The sequence below is a fragment of the Penicillium verrucosum genome (assembly GCF_028828655.1).
Source record: "Penicillium verrucosum strain IBT 35672 chromosome Unknown utg000001l_segment0_segment0, whole genome shotgun sequence".
Taxonomy (NCBI): Eukaryota; Fungi; Ascomycota; class Eurotiomycetes; order Eurotiales; family Aspergillaceae; genus Penicillium; species Penicillium verrucosum.
In genome coordinates, this window is record NW_026643210.1 from 7,613,989 (window position 1) to 7,636,435 (window position 22,447).

Genomic DNA, 22,447 nt, shown 5'->3' on the forward strand with positions numbered 1-22,447 from the left:
TGTTGTATGGTTTCTTTCTCGGCTTCTCTTTGACTCCGATTCATTGCAAGGCGCTTGGTGTTGGGTTGGGCTTTATATTTTATCTACAAGATCATGGCATTGCAACATGGAAGGGGATGCAAATTTTGAAAACAGGAGACGGTGTTTATGGCATTTTCTTTTGGATTGGATCAAGCAATGAAAAAAAATTACCCTCTCTCTATCTCTCTCTTTCCCTCTATCTCTAACTACCTCTAACTATATCTAACTCTAACTATATCTAACTATCTCTAACTATCTCTATCTCTCGAGTCTACGTAAATCTTCAGCCAAAAATTATTGTAACTATAGCAAGTCCAGTCCTGTATAGAGTCGGGATGCTGGATGCGGAACAGCTTACATAATAACCAGTTTGCTCCCTTTCCCGCATCATCTCCCCCATCACCAAATAACCACAGTATCTGCTCGATTCCATCATTCTCATCTCGGATATTGCTTCAGTCCCTACTGCCAGTCCAACAAGATGGGCGTCCGAGATTCCCACGGGGAGACGACGGGGACGCCCGACCCCGTTGACAAAGGGTTCGCCACACTCAACACCATCAGGTATGTCGCTTTTTATGTTTGGAATAATTAGCCTTGGGGGTTTTATGTCTACTTTTATCGGTCGCAAATGCTAACTAGCCTCGTAGAATCGGTGTGAAGGCCATGGTGCAGAAGGTTCGTTTTGACCCTGTCGCAAAATTTTGGTGGTCATGTCACGTGATCATCCAGTTTGGGCTTTGATACTGACTACTATATATAGGATGGAGAACTGCGAAAAGCCGAAATTCTGTCCATTCGACAGCGGAAGGATGGCCCTTCCTTTTAGTATGTTTGCCTCTGTTGATATCCATGTCGGTGCTTTTTGAGTTGGTGTGCTGATATAGATCCCAGCGTACACTATGTCGATTTCAACAAGCGTCTTGATGGTAAGTTCCCACTCCAGCAAGTGCACTGACTCGCGTTGAATTTCCTCTAACTTCTCTTTCCAGAATGGGTTGCGGCGGTTCGCATCGATCTCTCTCAAGAAGTTGAATGGCCCCAGCCAGACAAGGCTGATAAGAAGAAAACCACTGCTGCCAGCAAAGCAGCACCTAGCAAGAATGTGGGTGTGAATAAGCGTGCCCGGGCTGACAGCCGCGACTTGTCACAAACACCCGATATCTTAGGTGGCAAGAACGTGAATGTCGGCAAGATATCACGGCCCTCGAAGGCTGGAGGGAAAGAAAACCTCGGTGTTGATACACCCGGGGGAGACACCTCGTTGTTCCCATCCGAGGCTGTGTCAACAGTCGGCACGCCAAAGGCCACCGAGTCCGAAGACTTTGAGATGGCAGATGCTGCAGCGGAAAGCAAATCAGTGAAAGAAGATCAAGTTCAAACGGCAACGGGCGAGGTTATAACACGCGGAGAAGAAATCGAGCGACTCCGCACAGGTGGTAGTATGACACAGAACCCGACGGAGATCCATCGCGTGCGGAACTTGACCCGTCTCCAGATGGGCAAGTACGACGTCGAGCCGTGGTACTTCTCACCGTATCCCGATTCCTTCTCAGACGTCGACCTAGTCTACATCGACGAGTTTTGTCTCAGCTACTTCGACAATAAGCGTGCATTCGAGCGTCATCGCGCAAAATGCACGTTGACCCACCCACCCGGCAACGAGATCTACCGCGACGACTACATCTCCTTCTTTGAAGTCGATGGCCGTCGCCAGCGTACCTGGTGCCGGAATCTGTGTCTCCTGAGTAAGCTCTTCCTCGACCACAAGACGCTTTACTACGATGTCGACCCGTTCCTGTTCTACTGCATGACCACGCGCGACGAGACAGGCTGCCATTTCGTCGGCTACTTCTCCAAGGAGAAGGATTCTGCTGAAGGCTATAACCTGGCGTGTATTATGACTTTGCCACAATACCAGCGCCGCGGCTTCGGTCGTCTGCTCATCTCGTTCAGTTACGAGCTCAGCAAGCGCGAAGGCAAGCTCGGCTCCCCCGAAAAGCCACTCAGTGATCTGGGTCTACTTGGTTATCGACAGTACTGGCGCGAGACGCTGGTAGAGTTACTGATCGAGCCAAACCGAGAAGCTATAAGTGAGAACGAGCTTGCGATTCTCACGTCTATGACTGAGAAGGATGTTCACGAGACTTTGGTTGTATTCAACATGCTCCGATACCACGTAAGTTTGATTTCCCACATGTGTACCAAATCACAGCACATGGATTTGCTAACTCGCTTTTGCAGAAGGGCAATTGGGTCATTGTACTCCCGGACCACGTCGTGGAGGAACACGAAAAGCGTCTCAAGAAGGAGGAGATCAAGGGCGCACGCAAAATCGATCCTGCTCGTCTTCAGTGGAAGCCTCCTGTTTTCGCTGCTTCCAGCCGGACCTGGAACTGGTGAGAGGTTTTCTATTCATTTTCCTTTTATTAAATATCCTGCGAGCTGGTTCAATATGCGTGGTTGTCTAATGGGCTTGGTTTTGGGGCGTTATGGACGTTGAAACAATGTGTATCTTCGGACTTGTGGCATCACAGATGCCACCATGTCTATGTTGATTCGGTTGTTTCGACATTGCGGTTGATCTGGGCGGCTAATTCGAGGGACAAGGCGTTTCTCCTTTTTTTTGAGCCTTATAAGGGCTTTCCTCGGTTGATACCTATTATTTGTGTAAATTATTTGACTCTCTTCTACTTATTCCGACCCTGTTTTTAATTAAAAGCCTTTAATTACTCGGAATATCAAATCTTCAAGATCATATCTCTATTCTTCTTTGAAATTATAGTATAATGTCACCCTTAGAGCAGCCAGTTTCGATGGTTATAAGATGGCCAATGACTATAACCACTTACCATATTCCATTCTACTAGGACAACATATATCGAAAGATTATTACAATTTCATTCGCTCTAGAACGATGAGCTCAACCATTCGGGGTTTCCATTTGCCAGGCCAACTAGATACCTTGGAAACAGTGGCCATTACTACGCATATGAACGTGATAACAAGTAGTACATTAGATTAGGCCAGAGAGATCTCACCTCTCAGTGAGAAATTCACTTCTTGCTTTTACTTAAAATTCACATGCAAGTGAATACAATTCCACTTGAACATTTCATAACTGCAAGAGATTCATTGGGGAGTGATAGGGACAACGCCGTCGTTTCCTAGATGGAGTTGCTTGAGATTGAGCACACCGTGGAAGTACTACATTGACAGGGAATAAATACATGTGATTCGGGGGATGAAGGCAGGCTTCCTTCACCTATGATGAGAGCTGGAGACTACATCTACACTGGTCAAAGAACATGGAATTTTGTAACGATAGAATTCTCTTGTGAAGTATTGATGTGAGTTTGCTGAATACTCGCAACATTGGGCACTGTGATACTGCTAGGTCGGAACAAGCATGCACCACTCGGGGAAGGGGGGGGTCACAAGAAGTGAGAATTCGAAAAATCACAAGTACATGAGACGCAAATGCGTGAAGAGGTACTGAATTGTGGGCCCAACTCCAGAGAAGAGTAATGGAGTAGGCGGCAACAAATGTCGAAAACAAATGTTGATTAGGGGTTAGCGAGAATGACCTCAGGTTCTCGCCTCCGAGACAAGATGAACCAGAAACCAGAAAGAAGATACCGAAAACGCTTTAAGATGAACCATATGATTGCAAGGCCGAAACTTCTTAACGAGAAGTGGGCGGCTCTGGACTCCAGCCCGACCGCTGGCGGGGTTGCTGTCGTGGGACGGTGTTAGAGGTAGGCTTCTTGTTGCCATTACCAAAAACTTCGCTAGACTTGTTGTTGATTCCCTTGCGGGGTCGGGCATTGGTGTTGGAATTGCGACCTCGAGGTGGGCCAGCCTTGCGTTGGATGAGCACGGCTTTGGGTTCAGAGCCGCCTGGAAGTAGAACCGAAGCGCGAGTATTCCCATGAGTGTCCCGATCATTATGGCCAACCAGGAACGGTTGAATGGTTTGCGCGTGGACCGGCTTGAAGTTCTTTCCACGAGTTCGTTCTGATGGCCGGGTTGCGCTCCAAGAATTCTGGGGCGCCATATTCGGCACACGAACCGCAGGCAGGGAGCCTGGTTCGCGGTCTTCAAACATCTCATCCTGTTCATCAACTTGTCGAACGGCGAAATCGCCATCGCCAGCCTGTGAACCAATCTTGGTCTGAGGAATAGAGACAGACACGGCGGTAGCATGAACAGGAAGAGGTTCCTTGGTAGCTGATGTCACAGCTAAGACACTCTTTTTCTGCGTAGGGGTGGTCTTGCCGAAAAGGCCGTTGATCTTGTCCTGCCACGAAAGCGCGGTGGAAGGAGGCACCACATTACGCGGTGGCGCAGCTGCCATAGAAGCAAATGTTGGCGGGGGCGCCGGGGCACCAATGGCCTTTGGGGGCAGCTTAACAACGGGCTTCGGAGGCTTAGGGGTCGGAAGATTAACATGGGGTCGCTTCGCGTCTCCGTAATAGACAGGGTGGCTAAGTTCCTCAGGAGGAGGAGGCGAAGGACTGCTGCGCTCCTTCTCAGCGACCTGGCGCTTCCACTGTTCAGATGCCGGGGGGAAGAACCGGGAGCTCCTGGTAGAAACGTTACCGGCTGGACGAACGCCGATGTCAGAGACGTTGAGACTGTCCATGGGAGTATCAAGAGTGGTGAGAGGGTTGGATTGCTGGTTGGCGGCTGCCTTGGCCTTCGCAATCTCCTCTTCGTTATTCACGACTCTTTCGGTGACCTGGGTGACGACTCGTCTGCCGTCTTCAGTAGCACGAGTTTTCTTCCAAGTCTCAGCGAAAACTACAGGCGCAGGTGGAGGGGCTGGGCCCCCCTTCTGTCTTTCATTGAGTCTCTTCAGAAACTCCTTTGCGTTCTGAGATTCCTTCTCCAAGGCGTTCTCGTGGAAGGTATTCCAGTCGTTAAGGGCACGGGCATTCCGTGTGCTCGGCGGTCCGATTGGGTTGGGGCGTCCAATTGGATTGAGGGTCTCGAATGAGGGGTGACGTGCCTCAGGCGACGGCAAAGAATCAGTTGTCTCCTTAGGAGCAGAGAACTTGGGAGGGGTAGGCATATTTGACGAATCTAAGCCGAGTTGGCCTAGAGGGTTTTCGCGTGATGTAAAAGTTCCAAGAGGTTGGTCAAAGATGCCGTTACCGAGAGTTGGAGTGCGATCACTGCCAAAAGGTTTCCACAGATTTTTCGCGGATGTAGATGGCACAGCAATATTAGGATGAGACCACGGTGAAGTAGAAGCTAAATTGCCTTGCCACTGAGTACCGTGCTCGTCGAGTTTTGGGTCAGATGCCTTGCTCTGGGCAGGTGAGTGAGGCTCGGGTTTGAGGTGTGAGGTAGATGGAAGTGCAGAGTCACGGTGGTGTTCTTGGTGGGGTGATGAGACACGTCGGTTGAGATGTTTGCTCTCAGATGTGCGGTCATGTGCACCAACGAGTTTCTTGACTGAGTCGGGATGATGCACTTTCATCATACCATACTGTTTTGGTTCCCGATTGGGTTCTGGAACAGGAGGTTTGGGAGGTGAAGAAATAGAGTGGATGGGTTGGATAGGAAGTTGAGAAGGGGTGTGGGGAGGATGAAGAGGGTGGGAGTGAGGTTGAGGTTGGGGTCGAGACTGAAGGGAGGGGGCGTTGCGCGTTTCCGGGGCTTTCTTCTCTGGTGCAGGACCCATTGCAGCAAGACGTTGCCTAATCCTCTCCTTTTTAGCCGCTTCCTCTTTCTCCTCCTGTTCGATTCTTCGTTGCCGCGCCTCTAGACGTTTCTCCTTCATAATACGCTCTTGCAGGGCAACAGGATCCTCCTGAGGTTCTTGCGGAACTTGAGGAGCTTGAGCGATCACTGGCTGTGTTTCCACAGGAGAAACACCTACGTCAATAGTTCCACGTCCTGTACCATTTGGACCAGACGGAGCAGTCTCGTCTTTGCCATGGTGCTGCTCGTGGCCCATTGTTGCTGAATCACCCAGGCCATTCACTTGAGAGCCTCTTCGAGCATCATTGTATCTCGGAGGGGCATCAAATCGGCCAACTGACATCCTACGGCCAAATGCTCCGCTTCCTCCGCTCACGTTTGATGATGTGCGACGACGACCACCCCAGCCCATACCATCCTGATGGCTAGATCTGTGCGTCTGGAATGCAGCAGATGGCTCTGCCGGTCCACTTGGATGATCGTTTGGTCTCTGCAAAACCGCAGGAGCACGGGGGTGTTGATCATGACGCCAGGATCCTCTCCTATTTTCTGCCACCGGCTCGTACTGGGAAGATCGAGGATTGAAAAGCTGAGGCAAATCTGACTGATCTTTCCATGCACGGTTGAAATCATCCGCTGCAATCTCCTTGGGTGGTGCCATTGGGGCATGATGGCTGTCATCTCTGTGAGGGTACCTCGCGGGCATGCGCTGTTGGTGAGGTTGGACCGGGGCATTCACTGGTGACACTCTCTCGACAGGAGGCAGAGCGGCCCAAGGAGACTTGGATGGCGGTGCTGGGCTTGTAGAGCTAGATGGAACTTTGTCATTTGTACCGTTGGAAGAAGCACTCGCAGTTCTCGCTTGTCGTTCAGCGTTCGCTCCAACCTTGAGTACCATAGCCCGCGATCCCATTGATACAGCTGGCTTCGGTGCAGCCTTGACAGGCTCTTTCATAATGCTCGGCTCTACGGGCGGTAGCTCTTTCTCTTTGGTCTCCCGATGACTAGGAGCCGGCGGGGGTTCAGTGTGAGATTGAGTAAGATTGACCTTAGTTCCATCTGTCCACTCAATCGTCTCAGGGGCCCAATCATCTTCATCGTCATCGATATCCGCCCACTTTGCTTCGGAGCTAACAGCTCCATCTTCTTGGATACGAGAAGTCATGTGAATTCCGTACTGTTGCTTCAGTTCTTCGTCGGTCAAGTGTTTCGGGGGAGCGGGCACAACAGCTATACAGATATCAAAGTCAGTTTAAGTGATTCCACTGTAAAGAATGACCTATACATACGTCTGTTCTTATTCCACACTTGATTTGGATCAGGCCCTGATCCACCAGGCTTGCCTCCACCTGCTCCAGTCTTCGAAAACGAATCACGCATGCCGAGTGTAGTCTTCGCAACCAAGCGCGGTCGAGAGCTTGGCTGTGGGGTACCGAGTGGTGTTGTAGAGGTTGGCGCTAAACAAGTTAGGACCGACCATGATAAATGTTTGACAAAGAACATACCTTTCTCTGGCGCCTTAGGCGGTGCTGGAGCCCCCGGGACCTTGTTTACCGAAAACTTGGCAAACGAAACTGGCTTGAATCCTGCTGGCTTTTTGACTGAGCCACTGTGAGTGGGATTCCTGCCATCTGATCGGCTCGCATCCGATTCCGAACCACCTTGTGATGCTGTATCTTCTCCGCCATCCGATGCCGAGGCCAATCCATTAAGTTCAAGAACTCGAGTCGCAACAACTCCGGCGCCCTGCTTAGAAGTATCCTGCGCCCATATTAGCAACTGCTTTCGAGCGCACCAAGAAGCGACTCTCACCGTCGTCGAGCCTCCAGCGTCCTTGTCACCGGCGGCTTTTTCTCCCCGCGAATCAAGAGTGTCCGTTTTCTCATGGCTTTGCTGATCATTCAAGTCTGAGTTGTTCGATGTAGTGGTCATTGCGATATGTTCGGTCTTCCCTGCGTCCGCTCCAGCAGATAGATTGTCGTTGGTGCTCGCAGGAACGTCGGAAGGCGAAGGCTCGCCGCCCGACAGGGTCTGATCTACCACATCGCGGTTGATCTGCTCTGCCATAACAATTTTGATTCTGTTCCAGCGATCATGTAAGCCAAGTGCCTTGACAGTGGGGAGATAGTTACAGGGATGTAATAGGTAGTTGCAGATCGAACATGCCAGAATCCAAAGAAACATACCTATCGTCAGATACCAAGGATCGCCACAGTTGAACTGGTTCCTTGACTGGTTGCACCCTGAATATATGGGATATCACAACCAGGGATAGTATCGACCAACTCTCTCTCGGATGTTGATGAGAAAGCCCGTGTGAGGTTGGGCTCGATGTGGAGCGAACGGTCGCGGAATCGATAGGCGCGTGTGTCTCGGGAAATCCGCAGCCCAAGAGGTCCCAGGATGGGATTAGGGCAAAGAGGGAGGGAGTATGCGTAAGGACGGTTGATGATACAAAGATAGGGAGGATGATACGAGATTCAAGAGTCAACTCGGGTTGAAGCTGAGGGTCGCTGCTTTCGGTTTAGCGTGGCCCGTACAAAAGTTGTGAAGTCTACCCACACACCTTGAGATGTATCTTTTCAAAAGCGCAAGCGCTGGATTTTTGATGCGTTAATCAGTTTACAGAATGATGTCGTTTGGATGCTGTCGTTACTTGTAAATGGTAAATTGTTCGGACGTTGATATTTGGTGTGAAGTCTGTATATGATAAAAAAACACTATGGAAAGAGCCCGTCACTCAAGCTTCTATGTTATGTGTTATACTTCCAAATCTACTACAACTACGACAAAAAGACAGGAAGTATAGTAAATCTGAATATTCAAACACAGTGAGATTCTAAAATTCTCGCTAAACCCATAGCTTTCCCTTGCACTAGGACAGAGGATCCAGTATATACATCAATCCTCCATCTATTTGATTGAAAGGGAAGGCTTAGTGGGGGTGGTTCTTGTGATGACCTGATCGGAAAAAAATAAGAGTCAGTGGCGTCCCAAATATAAAGAGGGTATATATGGAGTTTAATAGCTGGAAAACACATACGCAGGTGGAAGTAGTACTCCATGCCGTAACCCAGGATCAGGATACCGCCAATAGCGTGGATAAAGGCTGCATCGAAATTAGTACCCGTATCAATACAAGGGGACAAATGGAGAATACGTACGAACACCAGAGGCGTTCTTGCCATTGAAGTAGCGGGCCTGGTAGCGACCGACGAGGCCGGTGGGCTTGACAGCAGCGGCAGGGCCACGGGGAAGGCCAGCGTAGAAGGTCACAACACGCTCCATGCGGGCGGCATCCTGGGCGGCACCGATGGCCTTGATTGAGAATATGTCAGTGATGAAGGCAGAAGAAAGACGACATTTTAATCAAATCGCGGGCTTCACAAAAAAAAGGCTTCGGGGCGGGACGGGTGTGGAAGGGATGCACTCAGTCGAAGATGGCAGCGCGTGGGTAACTCACGTTAGGGGAGGCGACCTGGAGGGACAATTAGCATCATTTCAGAAATCGGATGACTACAGATAGTCATCAATGGGGGTGCTCTTACCTTGGGGGGATCAAGGTCGAGAGACCTCGGCGGGCAATGTAGCTCATCTTGTCTAGGCTGAATGGGGTCAAAAATTGGTCGCACTAAATAGAGCGGCTCTCAACGAGCATTCGTAGGGTGGTAGAGACGTGAACTTACGTTGATTCGCGATGCAAGTGAACCAAAGAAAGCTGATGGAGGAGGAAGGAGGAACAAACCGAGCCCTGCGGGTGTTCGGCTTGCCAAGCCCGGCTAAACCCGATTCGGGGGGTGTCGTGACCTGCCTGTAATTCGCAACCAAACCACACTTGAAGGGAGTCCTCATTGGCAACGACCATTCCCCGCATCCAAAAAGACACAATGTCGCTCTTCAGAATCGGGGGTGCTGCTGGCCTTCGGGTCAGCCGACTTTCTACGCCTGTCAACGCCCGTTTCCTCTCCAACGCCCCCAAGGGCGTTCCTTCCGTGAAAACCACCACCGCGGATGCTCCCACCACGCCTTCTAGGGACAGCTCCCTGATCACCAAGGAGACCCCCTCCGAGGCTATGACCCGTCACCAGCCGGATTATGAGGCCACCATTGACCACGGCACCTCGTACGACATCCCCCTTTGGTTCCGTCGCAGATCTTTTCACTAACCCTTCGCTTCAATTAAGGCAATTTTCCCCGGTGCCCAAGCGCGTGATGGATGGTAGTGAGCCCGGCGACACTCTCCCCGCGGCCGTCCTCTCCGGAGCCCCTACCGATCTCCAGGGCCGCAATGTCCGGTACGTTAGGCAAATTTCGAGCAGTATTACCAGCTCTTGCATACTAACCCATGACTCTCACAGTATCTACCGCCCTACCAAGGCCGCAACACAGTCCGGTACCTGGCACCAGCACCACTGGCGCATGGATTGGGATATCTTGCAGCGGGGTCACCGTTGGGAGAACCCCCTCATGGGCTGGCAATCGTCTGCCGATAGCATGCAGGGTACCAACCTGACGTTCAAGTCGAAGGAAGACGCTATCGCTTTTGCTCAGAAGCAGGGTTACGAATACTTTGTCCAGGAACCGAACGAACGCCGCTTCGTGCCCAAGTCCTATGCCAACAACTTCGTCCACGAGCCCAAGAAGCTCAGACATATCAAGACCAAATGATTTGACTTCGCGCTGTATTATGTACATATTTAGTTTACCACTCGAACTCAATTTCAAGCACTTCCATATATCGCGTCCTAATATAGGTCATCTCTAGACTTCATGAGTTAGGGCTAACTATAGTCAAGTCCCATTTAACCTCCAGGAGCAGAAGGAACGATGTCGAGTCTACTTCTATGTGGTGATATACTTTCTTTTTTTTTTGGAAATGTCAACAGATGTATATCCATCATGTTACATATAAAATTAATGGGTAAGTAAACGTCCCTTATTCGCCTATTGGTAAGTAAAAGTTGTTTACTTTTCGATTATTTAAGATGCTTTATAATACTAGGGGATATATACTATTCTTAATTAGACGCGGTCGGTGTAGGCATTAACGAAACCATCACCTGAAATACTTATTTACTACAAACGCCTACCCTTGAGCTCCAACTATCCCATATTTCTCAACACGGCTGTGCTCGGATCCCGAAGTGCTTTATATAATATCATCCAGCCACTGGTTCCATTGTATGAGCATGGTTCTATGAGCAAGAACGTAACGTGCTGATGACTATATAACTATGTATAAAGTAGGGCTAGTTTTAGTTCTGTGGTGGTTCGAACTGATCCATTCAAGCTTCTACCTAGGTATTTCAATATTAACTGTATATTTTAGGACGTAGATGGCTCGTAATATGTGTATAGCAAGTATACGGACATATATTTTGTTCTTTAGTCGATTTTTATTCAAAGTCCAAGGTTCTCACTAGAATACACAAGTAGAGCAAACTACATACAACATATATTGAGATCAGCGCTCCCATCTACAAGATCCCACGTACTCAACCCTTAAACCTACAACGATACATGATTATTTAACTGTAAGGGTAGTTTAATCCACAACTACCAATAAATTATGACCTGGGCTTACGCCGGAAGCATTGAAGACAATAACGTACGAGCGAAAAAAAAAAATCCCCCTGCATAACCAAGGCCTGAATGGGCCCCGCCCCCCACTCTAAAAATTGATAAGATCAAAAAGATTAACAACTTTTCTTTTCCACCTCTATACTCCCCTGTCCAACTACACCCCTCAAAATGGCCTCTGAAACAGATAATACCGTTCTTACTCTCCGCAAGGTGCTAGTGTCTGAATCTGAGCCGCTTGCTCGCCGCTTCCGCGCTCTTTTCTCCCTTAAGTACCTGGCCTGTCTACAGCCCACCACAGACCAGACTCTCCCCGCCATCGAAGCGATCGCCGCAGGTTTCGCGTCGCCCTCAGCTCTGCTCAAGCATGAACTTGCCTACTGCCTCGGCCAAACTAAAAACTTCGAATCTGTCGCATACCTGCAGCATGTGGTGAAGGATACCGAGGAGGATGCGATGTGTCGCCATGAGGCTGCCGAGGCGCTGGGCGCTCTTGGATACGCGGATAGCTTGGACATCCTCAAGAGATTGAGGGATGATACAAAGGAACTGGATATCATCCGCGAGACTTGCGACATCGCTGTGGATCGAATCCAGTGGGAGAACTCAGAAGAGCGCAAGACCGAGAAATTGAAGCCTAGGTACGATCTGCGCGGGAGATTATATACCATGAAGAGAAATACTAAAATTGAGGTCTTTTGATTTACAGTGATTTCACTTCTATCGACCCTGCTCCACCTATGCCCGTAGAGGCCAGCGCTGAACCCTGCATCCCAGACCTGGAAAAGACACTGCTTGACACCAAGCTCCCTCTGTTCCAAAGATACCGTGCGATGTTCGGTCTGCGCGACCTTGCCTCGCCCCCAGATCTCCCCACAGCAGTCGACGCCGTCAATGCGTTGGCCAAGGGCCTCAAAGACCCCTCTCCTCTCTTCCGCCACGAGGTTGCCTTTGTGTTCGGACAACTCTGCCACCCTGCCTCAATCCCTAGTCTTACAGCCTCGCTGAGTGACCTGTCGGAAGTAGGAATGGTGCGACACGAAGCGGCTGAGGCTCTCGGTAGCCTGGGCGAGGAGGATGGTGTAGAGGAGACCTTGAAGAAATTCTTGAATGACCCCAATCAAGTGGTCAGGGACAGTGTCATTGTTGCTCTTGACATGGCAGAGTTCGAGAAGAATGGTGAAACCCAATATGCGCTGATCCCGGATAGTGCTGCACCCGTTGCTGCATGATGAATATCTTGCAAAAAAAAAAAAAAAGAAAATTGTCTCGTGACGGTCGTGATTTTAATACTCTTGTCCCGCTAGTTATACAGCCTTTGTCCAAAAATAGACATTTCCCCATATCTTTTGTACAATCCGTGTTTTCAAGATTAATTGTTGGAGGTTTCCCTGTCGAAGTAATCAGTAAGTGTTGGGTATGCATAATTACATGTTTTCGAGGTGGGTGGGCATACTTGAATCCGCAGACACATCTGTAGAACACGGTACTTCCTTCATCGGCACTGCGCAGTTGCACTGTAGTGTAGAACATCTCCTTCCTCCCGCATTCGTTACATGTGCGATCAATGATAGCCTCAGTCTTCCGGTCCTCTGCTGACAGGGTCTGGACTGCCGATCGTTTGGCTCTCAATGCTGAGGGGAATGCGGACGGCTTGGACTCAGACACGGTTGTTTGGGGAATTGTATCTGCAAATTGAAGGTTAGAAATGAATTATCTAGTAGCCTAGTAAGAATTAGAAAGGTTTCTATTCACCTACCTTTATTCCGAGTGCCGCAGACATCACAGTGCAGAATCGCATTCGCATTGCCAGTAGATTCTCGCAGGAGATTACCACAATCCGTACAGAAAATCAAGGAACCTATGGCAGACATGTTGATAGAGTGTAAAATGAAATTGACGATCTGAAAGCTGCAGAAGATCAAAGGCGTAAGCAGAGTGACAACGAACGGGACCTTATGCAGCGAATAATCTATGCAACTTTTTTTGGACGCACGAGCCTCTAGATAGGCGGTCACAGGTGGCAGTTGGGGTACCGTCACCCATATTGAATTCATGAACGCATTTGATCGTAGCTCAGCTCATTTTCTTTCAGATTCTGTTTTTTCATTACTTAAACGATCTAGGGATGTCATAAGGGGCCTGCCTTCTTTGCCATGTCTCTACCAAGAGCATGTCAAATTTATGATTCGCGCCTACTTCTTTTGACTTAACCTTGACCATGGACCATAATGGACGACCCGCCGTGCAGGTGGTCATCAACGGCCATGATCAGATGCCACAATATGGCTCCAATATGCAGTTTCAGAATCAAAGGCCGCTATCTGTGGATGAGGCACTGCAGTACTCATCCATGTCCAGCGCGCCTGTCTTTGGTCTTGGTTCGTCTGTTCTCTTTGTCTCTCCAGTTCTACTCAATTTACTGACGGCTTGTATGCACAGATTGTATCCTACGCCCCGATGTTGGTCGACCTTCAAACACTACTTCTATAAACCATGTCCTCCAGGAAGGCCGCAAAACACTGGGTGAACTCGACTCGGAAATGCAATCTGGACAGGATGATTCTAGTCGCTTAGAGACGTCTCGAGAATATATTCAACAGTTGCTGGATGGAGACCAGCTGACAGAATTGTAAGGAAACTTGAAGTCTTTCTAAGCGCAGTTAACTTATTTGGATTTCACAGCAAATTCAAGCTTCCTCGGGTTCCTACACGAAGTCAACAGTTGCGCCCAAATGATCCTAACGGTGCTAGTTCCGGTCGCAATAGCCTTGGTTCCTTCGCACGGATGATGCTTAACTCTACGGACATTGCATTCAGATGTAAGTCCCAAGATGTCACAGAAGTTTGTACATAGTCAATTGACTGACCGACCACAGATCCCGAAGCACCCCCAAAGACAAAACCAGAAAATAAAGACCTCATCCCGAAGACAGCTGCTTCATTAAATCAGCGCGCATACGCTGCGAACAAATCGAACTCGGCGTCTTTCTCAGCCTCTTTTGAACAGAATCGTCCTCCTTCATCGAGCCAACTATCCGTCGTTATTCCAATCAAATCCGTACCTCAACATAACGATTACGCAAATGCGAAGAAGCTTCAATTGAAAGCCCATGGCCAAGATGCTATGGCGGCGGTGCGACTCAAGGACCAAAAAGAGGAAGCAGATGCAGCATTGCAGAAGCTTCAAGATCTTCTTCACGAGGTTTTTGAAGCGGAAGACCAAATTGAACCCGATACTTCGACTCCCCCAACTTCTGACACACCAAACCCGATTTTCGTGAACCCAACATCTCTAGAGGTGCATGGGTTGGTACTATCATCTGATGCTCATACTCGCCTCCAGAAAGCCCTTCGGAAAGTTGCAGGGTTTGACCGACTCCAGGACATACCGTCTGATTATCTCAACCGCATTCAAAAATTGTGCGAGAAGCCAATCATTGCTGCCCAATCTCTCGACATAGGCTTAGGCGATTCACCCAGCGAGCTTGAGTCCCAGGAGTGGCTGAGTAAGATCGAGGATGAGTTGAACGCACTATTTGCAATCGGAACACTGCTGCAGACGATGTCTGGGCGCCAGACCGAGCGAGATCTTTGTCCAGAAGATCTCATCGAAGCCATTCCCGCCGTTCTCAATCAACTATTTGATCATTGCATTATTCCCGCAGTGGAATCGCGTCCTGGTGGTAAAGACGGCCAGCATTTTCACTTCTTCTCTGCCCAGAAGCGGATCATTGGCACTCTTGTTCACCAGAGCAAGAAAGTTCTCACTCTTTTTGCAGACTTTTTGTCTCGCATCGACGTCTCCGAAGGGACGATCACGGCCGCGGAATTCTTTGCTGCAAAGCTAATATTTGTGGAAAATGCACACAATGACAAAGACTCTGCTTTAGGATATCAGAAGTACGAGCCTGCGAGACGTGGTGCAATGGATGTACTTGCAAAGGTGTTTTCCAAATATCCTGAGCAGCGACCCTTTATTCTGGATGAGATTCTGGTCTCATTGGAGAAACTTCCCACCACACGGCAGAATGCCCGACAGTTCAAAGTTGCAGATGGAAAAAACATCCAGCTACTCACCGCACTAGTCCTGCAGCTCGTTCAGACAACTGCGTTGGAGACACCCTCGCGATCGAAGACCAAACGTCGAATCAAAGCACAAGCAGATGACGATGACGACGAGCTTATGGGCGATGGCGAGAACCATGACAACGGTGAGTCTGATGACGACGAGTCAGACGAATCGTTGGAACGCCTAGCGAACAAGGCCAACCGACTCTACGACAATGCTATGCGCTCCGCACAATACATTGTGAACTTCATCGTCCAGCGTGCTATGAACTCGACGAAAACTGGTGACCAGCCATACCGCAATATTCTAGATCTTTTCACTCAGGATCTAATAAATGTACTGGGCTCGGCTGATTGGCCGGCTGCAGAGCTGCTTCTCCGGATCTTGGCCTTGCGCATGATTCAAATCACCGACCAAGATAAGAGCCCGGCCACTGCGAAGAGCATGGCACTTGAGCTTCTTGGCTGGATGGGTTCTGCTATCTCAGATTTGATAGCAACCGCTCAGCACATGCTCCCAGCTCTAGAAGATTCGGACAGTGAATTGACTGATTACCTCAAACAACAATTTGAGGAATTTTCTTCTGGCGCACTGCATCATCAAGACCTCATCACTCCAACGGGTCCGTATAGGATTTCACTCGAGCACCTTTTGCAAGACAAGAATTCCGACAATTGGCAACTGACCAGCGCGCGGGGCTACTACTTGGCTCAATGGGCCAAAACAGCCTGCGCCCTATATTACAACTCCGAGGACCAGGAAGAAATTGCACATGACGAGATGACTGATGATTTGGTTACTCTTTTAACAAGATCCTTCTCAGATCCACGCTGGTTAGAGACCCACAAAGAATTTGACAAAATCCCCAACGTGCATGGCAAATTTGCCTATATCCTCACGGTCTTGAATTCCAACTTCGGCAAAGCATTCGACACCATTCTCAAAGTTCTTTTGGCCTCTTTCCTTGGTGACTCGGCCAAGGTTCGCAGCCGCAGCTTAAAAAGTGTCATCTACATGCTCGAAAAAGACCCGAACCTTCTTGACAGAGATCCTTCCGTTTTGCGCGTAATACACCGGTGTACGACGGATGCCTCGCCCATGGTTCGAGACTCCGCATTACAGTTGATTGGACAATGCATTGGGCTGAAGCCTAAGCTCGAGGAAGAAGGATGTCGAAGCATTTTGGCCTGTGCAGCCGACCAAACAGCTGGTGTCCGGAAACGTTGTATTGGGCTTTTGAAGGAACTTTACCACAAAACGTCTCGAAAGGAATTGAAGCTGGCTATTCTGGACAGTTTCCTCCAACGCACAGGCGATCTTGAGGAGAGTGTGGCATCTTTGGCTCGCCAAACCTTCGAGGAAATATGGCTCGTTCCATTCCACGAATCCATTGACTCCTCGTCCGAGGGACCAAAATTGAAAATGGCTCTCGGAGAGCAGGTAGGTCTCATCGTTGGCCTGACCGAGCGCAGTGAAGCTGCCCTGGAGTCCCTTAGCGTCTGTTTGAAAGCTGTCCTTTCGGACAAATCCAAGTCAGCGGCGTTGAACTTCAAAGTTTGCAAAGCGATGGTCTCTACCATGTTCCAGAGACTGGTGGAGGATTCAGATGGATCCAGCAAGGAATTCCAGCAAGCTCTTTTACAGACAATCACCGTCTTTGCCAAGTCGAATGCGAAGCTGTTTACCCCGGATCAGCTGGAGACCCTACATCCTTACATCGGACACCTTTCCACCGCAGATGACCTTTTCATATTCCGATCGGTTGTAGTTATCTATCGTTGCGTCCTGCCATTCTTATCCTCGTCCCACAACACCCTTCTGAAGGAAGTGCAGAATGACCTTTTCAAGAGTGTTGCCAAGCTCGCCCGTTCAGAGTTGAACGAAGTCATGGCTTGTTTGTGGACCATCAACAGTGTTCTGCAGAATACGAACAGACTGGTGAAATTGACGGTTTCTGTACTGAAACCATTGCAACAGTACAAAAGTGTTGATCTCTCTTCAACTGCACATGCTGCAATCCTAGCCCGTGCCAAGAGTTACATTCGTATTGCAGGTTGCGTTGGGCGGCATTGCGATCTTGAAAAGTATGCATCTCATTTTAAGAGTGAATTCTCCACCTGGGCCGGTGGCTCAGTTGCGGGGCTGATGGTTGACTCCATTATTCCCTTCACTGCATCAAATTCACCATTTGAGGTGAGGGTCATGGCCCTCGAAAGCCTGGGATCTATATGCCAGTCTTGGCCTGGCCAATTCGGCCGAGAACGCACACGGCAGACCTTCGCTCAAGCTTTCAAGGAAGATGCCCCGAGCCTACAAAACATCGTTCTCCGATCATTTGCAGACTTCTTTGCCATCCATGAAGGCAAATCCGAAAAGGCCGTCATGCCAACTGCAGAAGCCGCCGCCCAGGAAGACACCACCAGATTGGGTGGTTCTTTGAGAGCTAGCGACAATGATGGCGCTGCTGCTTTGATCGCCCAACACTTCCTCTCAAGCATGCTTCAGGTGGCACAATCGCGCCAGGATACTTATTCACTGACTGCCATTGAACTCATTGCGAGTATCAATAGGCAGGGCTTAGTGCATCCAAAGGAATGCGCAGGTGTTCTCGTCTCTCTGGAGACTTCTACCGTTCCTGCAATTGCGAAAATCGCGTTCGACACACACAAAATGCTCCATCAACAATACGAATCCATGTTTGAGCGAGAATACATGCGGGCTGTGCAAGAGGCGTTCTATTACCAGCGTGATATTGTTGGTGACTCCAATGGCGCTACTGCTCGGCCTTACGTCTCGAAGCTCGCACCATTGTTCGAGATTGTCAAAATCAGCAACAGCCGTTACCAGAAAAAGTTCCTCGCAAACCTTTGCTCCAAAATCAACTTCGAACCGAAGAAATTGGATGTAACTGGCAACCCCCAGAACATCTTCTACTAGCACGCTTCATCTCCCAGAACCTGGCCTTTTTTGACTACGGTCAATTGGCTGAAGTGGTGCCAACCATCGCGTGTATGGAGCGTATCGTTTCTTCGACTGGCACTGTCATTGCACACGCGATTGAGACGGACATATCCTCCACCCCGATTGGTCCGCCTCAGTTGGATGCTTCAAATGATATGATGCCGGGGTTTGCACCTGAGATGCCTCAATCAACAATCATACCACGGCAAGCCAACCCTGCGACATTGAGACTGTTGGCAACTGCTGCTGCATCATTGTCAATGCTTTGGGAAGCTCGAACTCACCTTCGTCGTCTCTACGGAGTTCATGCCCACAGCAAGACCAAAGAAGGGAAACCTGTAACGAAGGAGCTCAATAAAACTGCCACCAAGGTGCACGGTGTGACCGGTGACAAGTTCTGGGAAGCCATTGCCACAAATATCACAGCCCTAGACAGCGAGGAAGCGATGCACCAAAAATGTCGAGAGTTTGCAACTCTACTCTCCATTGACGAAGAGTTCAGGGTGGATGGAGAGGAGGACGCGGAAGGGGACAGCCTGGACGCTACCGGAGATATCGATGAGACGGTGGCTCCTCGGTCCATGAAGCGCAAGAGCTCTGTCTCCAGCTCAAACCTCAGCAAGCGCCCTAAGAGCCGGAAGAGTTCAACTGGAAGGAAGAAGTCTAGCATTGAGCCGGATGAGGATCTAGATTGGGACTGATTTCGCGTATCCACATCATCCATCATACAGGATAAGTTTTTTTTTTTTTCTTTTTTTTTTTTGCATGTCAAGCGAGGTCGGCGTTTATTTATTTTCCCCTGCGCATGAAGCATTCTGCGGGGAATGGCCTTTTTATTTTTATTTTCGAGACCGAAATGGCTGGTTATGTTTACGCTCTTTTTCATACATACTCGGAGCTTGTTGAGGCTTTCCTCGAGCTCGGCCCGATATCCACTCCCATTAATTTATGGGTATATACATAATAGATAGAATTCCACGGATTCATTTCCATTGGTACACACCAAGAGTGACTTATCTAGATATAGTTGTCGGTGAATCTACAAATGGAGCCCGGAGCTGTCGTATGAGTTGAAGGGTTTGATGCCGGCTTCCCGAGTAGCTCTTGTCACGTGACTGTCCTTAAGATGACGTCGGTGATTGTAGGCGTCGTATCTGTTTGTCCTGGGTTCCTTAACTTTTTGTGAGATAGACTCATTTTCTCTTAGATTGCTTCAAGATCGCTCATCATTTGAGTGCATGGGAACGGATCATGAGCTGATTCGTCTCTTGTTTCCATCCCTGAACATCCTCTACGCAAGCTCCCCTCCCTGTTATGACAATGCTAAACGCGATGTTGCGCCGGACCCGTGCGGACGGCGCCGCACTGAAGTCAATGGGGTCATTACCAAGCCGAATTAATGTCTCGAAGGCGTTATTTACATCCCGCCAACCTCTGTCCCGCTCCATACACACTGTTCGTCGCCGACCAGCCCCCCAATGGCGAGCCCTGACGCCGGCCTCCATGCCGATCCGATTCAAATCAGAACTCGCAGCTAAAGCTGCACCTTTGAAACAATCCCGTGTTATCACTGCTATACGCAAGGTCTTTACATTCTGCGGGTTCTTCATCGTCACCACCGGCGCTGTGGTCGTCGCTTTCTTTATCTACGATGCTAGTACATACCACGAAGGTGGCAGTGGGATGGATATCCCAGTCTCGGAATTGGCTCTTAATCCTCGACTCGGAGGCCCGAAGAACTTGCCTATCGCCGATGTGCTGGTTGGCGACTATGACTCGGAGGCTATGCTTGAGCAGAAGGATAAGCCTCGTTTGGTTATCCTAGGAACGGGCTGGGGTAGCATCGCCCTCCTCAAGAACTTGAACCCTGCCGATTACCATATTACTGTTGTTTCCCCTACCAACTATTTCCTGTTTACTCCTATGTTACCTTCTGCTACGGTTGGGACTTTGGGTCTTCGCTCGCTGGTTGAGCCCGTTCGGCGCATTATTGATCGGGTTAATGGTCACTTCCTCAAAGCTTCCGCAGTCGATGTCGATTTCTCTGCGAAGCTGGTGGAAGTATCCCAGGTTGGTCAAGATGGTCAGACAAAGAACTTCTATCTTCCATACGACAAGCTTGTTGTCGGAGTCGGTATGTTGTACCAAAGAATAAGCAGGTTCAAGTTCAAACGTATTAACATTCTATGTACTAGGTTGTGTAACAAACCCACATGGTGTGAAGGGCCTTGAAAACTGTAACTTTTTGAAGACTATTGATGATGCTCGTCAAATCAAGAACAAGGTTCTAGAGAACATGGAGTTAGCATGTCTCCCCACCACCTCTGATGAAGAGCGCAGACGCCTTCTATCCTTTGTCATATGCGGCGGTGGCCCAACAGGCGTTGAATTTGCTGCCGAGCTGTTCGATCTCTTAAATGAAGATCTGCTTCGTTCTTTCCCTCGCATTGTACGAAACGAGATGTCTGTCCACATCATCCAAAGCCGAACTCACATCCTGAACACTTATGACGAAGCACTCTCTAAGTATGCCGAGGTATGTTTCCTCCACATCAAAACCCCCTTGCATGTTCTAACACTAACGCATTGTAGGGTCGATTCACTCGCGATGGCGTTGAGGTGTTGACCAACGCCCGTGTCAAGGAAGTGCGTGCCGATCGGGTTCTTTTCTCCCAGGTGGAAGACGGCAAGACCGTTATAAAAGAAATCCCAACTGGATTCTGCTTGTGGTCTACTGGAGTTGGTTAGTGCACTAACGCAATCACTCAATATGCTAGCTCTTCAATCACTAACATCTCTTTAGCCCGAGCCGAGATCTCACAAACACTCTCTAACAACCTGGAAGGCCAAAACAACAAGCACGCTCTCGAAACCGACTCCCACCTCCGCGTAATTGGCGCTCCCTTGGGTGACGTCTACGCAATCGGCGACTGCTCAACAGTCCAGAACAACATCGCAGACAACATCATCAGGTTCCTCCGCACCGTTGCCTGGGAGAAAGGCCGCGACCCTGAGAAAGTGCACCTCACTTTCTCCGAATGGACCGAATTCGCTACTCGTATTAAGAAACGCTTCCCACAAGCCTCGAACCACCTCCGTCGCTTGGACCTACTCTTCGAGAAGTACGACAAGGACCACTCCGGCACTCTCGACTACGGCGAGTTGTCGGAGCTCCTACACCAAATTGACACCAAGCTCACGTCCCTGCCTGCCACTGCCCAACGCGCCAACCAGCAGGGTGTGTACCTGGGCCGTAAACTGACCAAGATTGCCGCCGCGCTTCCCGGTCTCAAGGCCAACGAAATCGACTACGGTGACCTTGACGAGGCTGTCTACAAGGCATTCAAGTATAGGCACCTCGGAAGCTTGGCATACATTAGCAACGCCGCTGTCTTTGACTTTGGTGGCATGAGCTTTAGTGGCGGTGTCATTGCTATGTATCTTTGGCGTAGTATCTACTTCGCTGAGAGTGTTAGCTTCCGCACGCGGTGTATGCTGGCCATGGATTGGGCCAAGAGAGCGTTCTTTGGAAGAGGTATGTCTTTTATTTTCAAATTACTTCTCTATCAATGTTCGCGCTTTGCTAATATTTCTTTCTCCAGATCTCATGAGCTTCTAAGGAAGCCGATGTTGCTTCTCAGTTGAGTTCTGTCATTGGTTCATCTAGAGACATTTTTGTTTGATATTTGTTTTCGATATTCGGCAGGCGTGAGTCCGGAGCTATTTCGTTTGTTTTTAAAACTCGTTTATAGATCTTTCTTTTGTTGCTTCTTTATCGGTTTTCATAGCCACGCTTGATTTATATTTGCCGGTTGGATTTTATGGTGTGCACCGGTTGATGCTGCATACATGCATTGTTCGTATACATTCTACCAATGATTTTTCAAATACAGTAAAACCCAGTTATATATAATGAACGTGGATATATGTACATAATGTACATATTACATTATGGACTTGGGGTTTCAATACCTGGATTTATCGAATTTTTCACCATATATTAATTGATTTGTTATAACAGGAGTTTACTGTATAATCAAGGGATATTATATTATGCTACAGAACGATTGTGTTCAATGTTTAGGATCAAGGAATAAAATAAGG

The 22,447-nt window shown here is 49.1% G+C and overlaps 7 protein-coding genes across 7 annotated transcripts; 5 read left to right on the forward strand and 2 right to left on the reverse strand.

Moving 5' to 3' along the window:
* Positions 1-502: 502 nt before the first annotated feature.
* Positions 503-2,424, forward strand: N7516_002821 (NuA4 histone acetyltransferase complex catalytic subunit ESA1; the record flags this gene model as incomplete). Its single annotated transcript, XM_057215541.1, has 6 exons — positions 503-585; positions 672-699; positions 785-849; positions 916-950; positions 1,014-2,200; positions 2,266-2,424. The coding sequence occupies 6 exons, from the start codon at positions 503-505 to the stop codon at positions 2,422-2,424; spliced, it is 1,557 nt and encodes a 518-aa protein (XP_057077424.1).
* Positions 2,425-3,706: 1,282 nt separating this feature from the next.
* On the reverse strand, positions 3,707-9,595 carry N7516_002822 (uncharacterized protein; the record flags this gene model as incomplete). The annotated part of the gene is made up of 10 exons (XM_057215542.1): positions 3,707-6,960; positions 7,020-7,187; positions 7,236-7,491; positions 7,543-7,785; positions 7,973-8,243; positions 8,791-8,839; positions 8,895-9,048; positions 9,194-9,208; positions 9,279-9,330; positions 9,417-9,595. 10 exons carry the CDS (start codon positions 9,593-9,595, stop codon positions 3,707-3,709), a joined length of 4,641 nt encoding a protein of 1,546 aa, XP_057077425.1.
* Positions 9,596-9,617: 22 nt separating this feature from the next.
* N7516_002823 (ETC complex I subunit) lies at positions 9,618-10,398 on the forward strand (the record flags this gene model as incomplete). Its single annotated transcript, XM_057215543.1, has 3 exons — positions 9,618-9,853; positions 9,915-10,025; positions 10,089-10,398. The coding sequence occupies 3 exons, from the start codon at positions 9,618-9,620 to the stop codon at positions 10,396-10,398; spliced, it is 657 nt and encodes a 218-aa protein (XP_057077426.1).
* Positions 10,399-11,481: 1,083 nt separating this feature from the next.
* Positions 11,482-12,542, forward strand: N7516_002824 (deoxyhypusine monooxygenase; the record flags this gene model as incomplete). The annotated part of the gene is made up of 2 exons (XM_057215544.1): positions 11,482-11,951; positions 12,020-12,542. 2 exons carry the CDS (start codon positions 11,482-11,484, stop codon positions 12,540-12,542), a joined length of 993 nt encoding a protein of 330 aa, XP_057077427.1.
* A 140-nt stretch (positions 12,543-12,682) lies between these two features.
* On the reverse strand, positions 12,683-13,367 carry N7516_002825 (DNA-directed RNA polymerase I core subunit RPA12; the record flags this gene model as incomplete). The annotated part of the gene is made up of 3 exons (XM_057215545.1): positions 12,683-12,701; positions 12,767-12,998; positions 13,070-13,367. 3 exons carry the CDS (start codon positions 13,365-13,367, stop codon positions 12,683-12,685), a joined length of 549 nt encoding a protein of 182 aa, XP_057077428.1.
* A 164-nt stretch (positions 13,368-13,531) lies between these two features.
* Positions 13,532-19,044, forward strand: N7516_002826 (putative sister chromatid cohesion protein Mis4; the record flags this gene model as incomplete). The annotated part of the gene is made up of 5 exons (XM_057215546.1): positions 13,532-13,691; positions 13,753-13,942; positions 13,996-14,132; positions 14,190-18,286; positions 18,337-19,044. The coding sequence occupies 5 exons, from the start codon at positions 13,532-13,534 to the stop codon at positions 19,042-19,044; spliced, it is 5,292 nt and encodes a 1,763-aa protein (XP_057077429.1).
* A 619-nt stretch (positions 19,045-19,663) lies between these two features.
* Positions 19,664-21,962, forward strand: N7516_002827 (putative NADH-ubiquinone oxidoreductase 64 kDa subunit; the record flags this gene model as incomplete). Its single annotated transcript, XM_057215547.1, has 5 exons — positions 19,664-20,477; positions 20,539-20,879; positions 20,936-21,086; positions 21,147-21,878; positions 21,946-21,962. The coding sequence occupies 5 exons, from the start codon at positions 19,664-19,666 to the stop codon at positions 21,960-21,962; spliced, it is 2,055 nt and encodes a 684-aa protein (XP_057077430.1).
* Between the last annotated feature and the right edge of the window lie 485 nt (positions 21,963-22,447).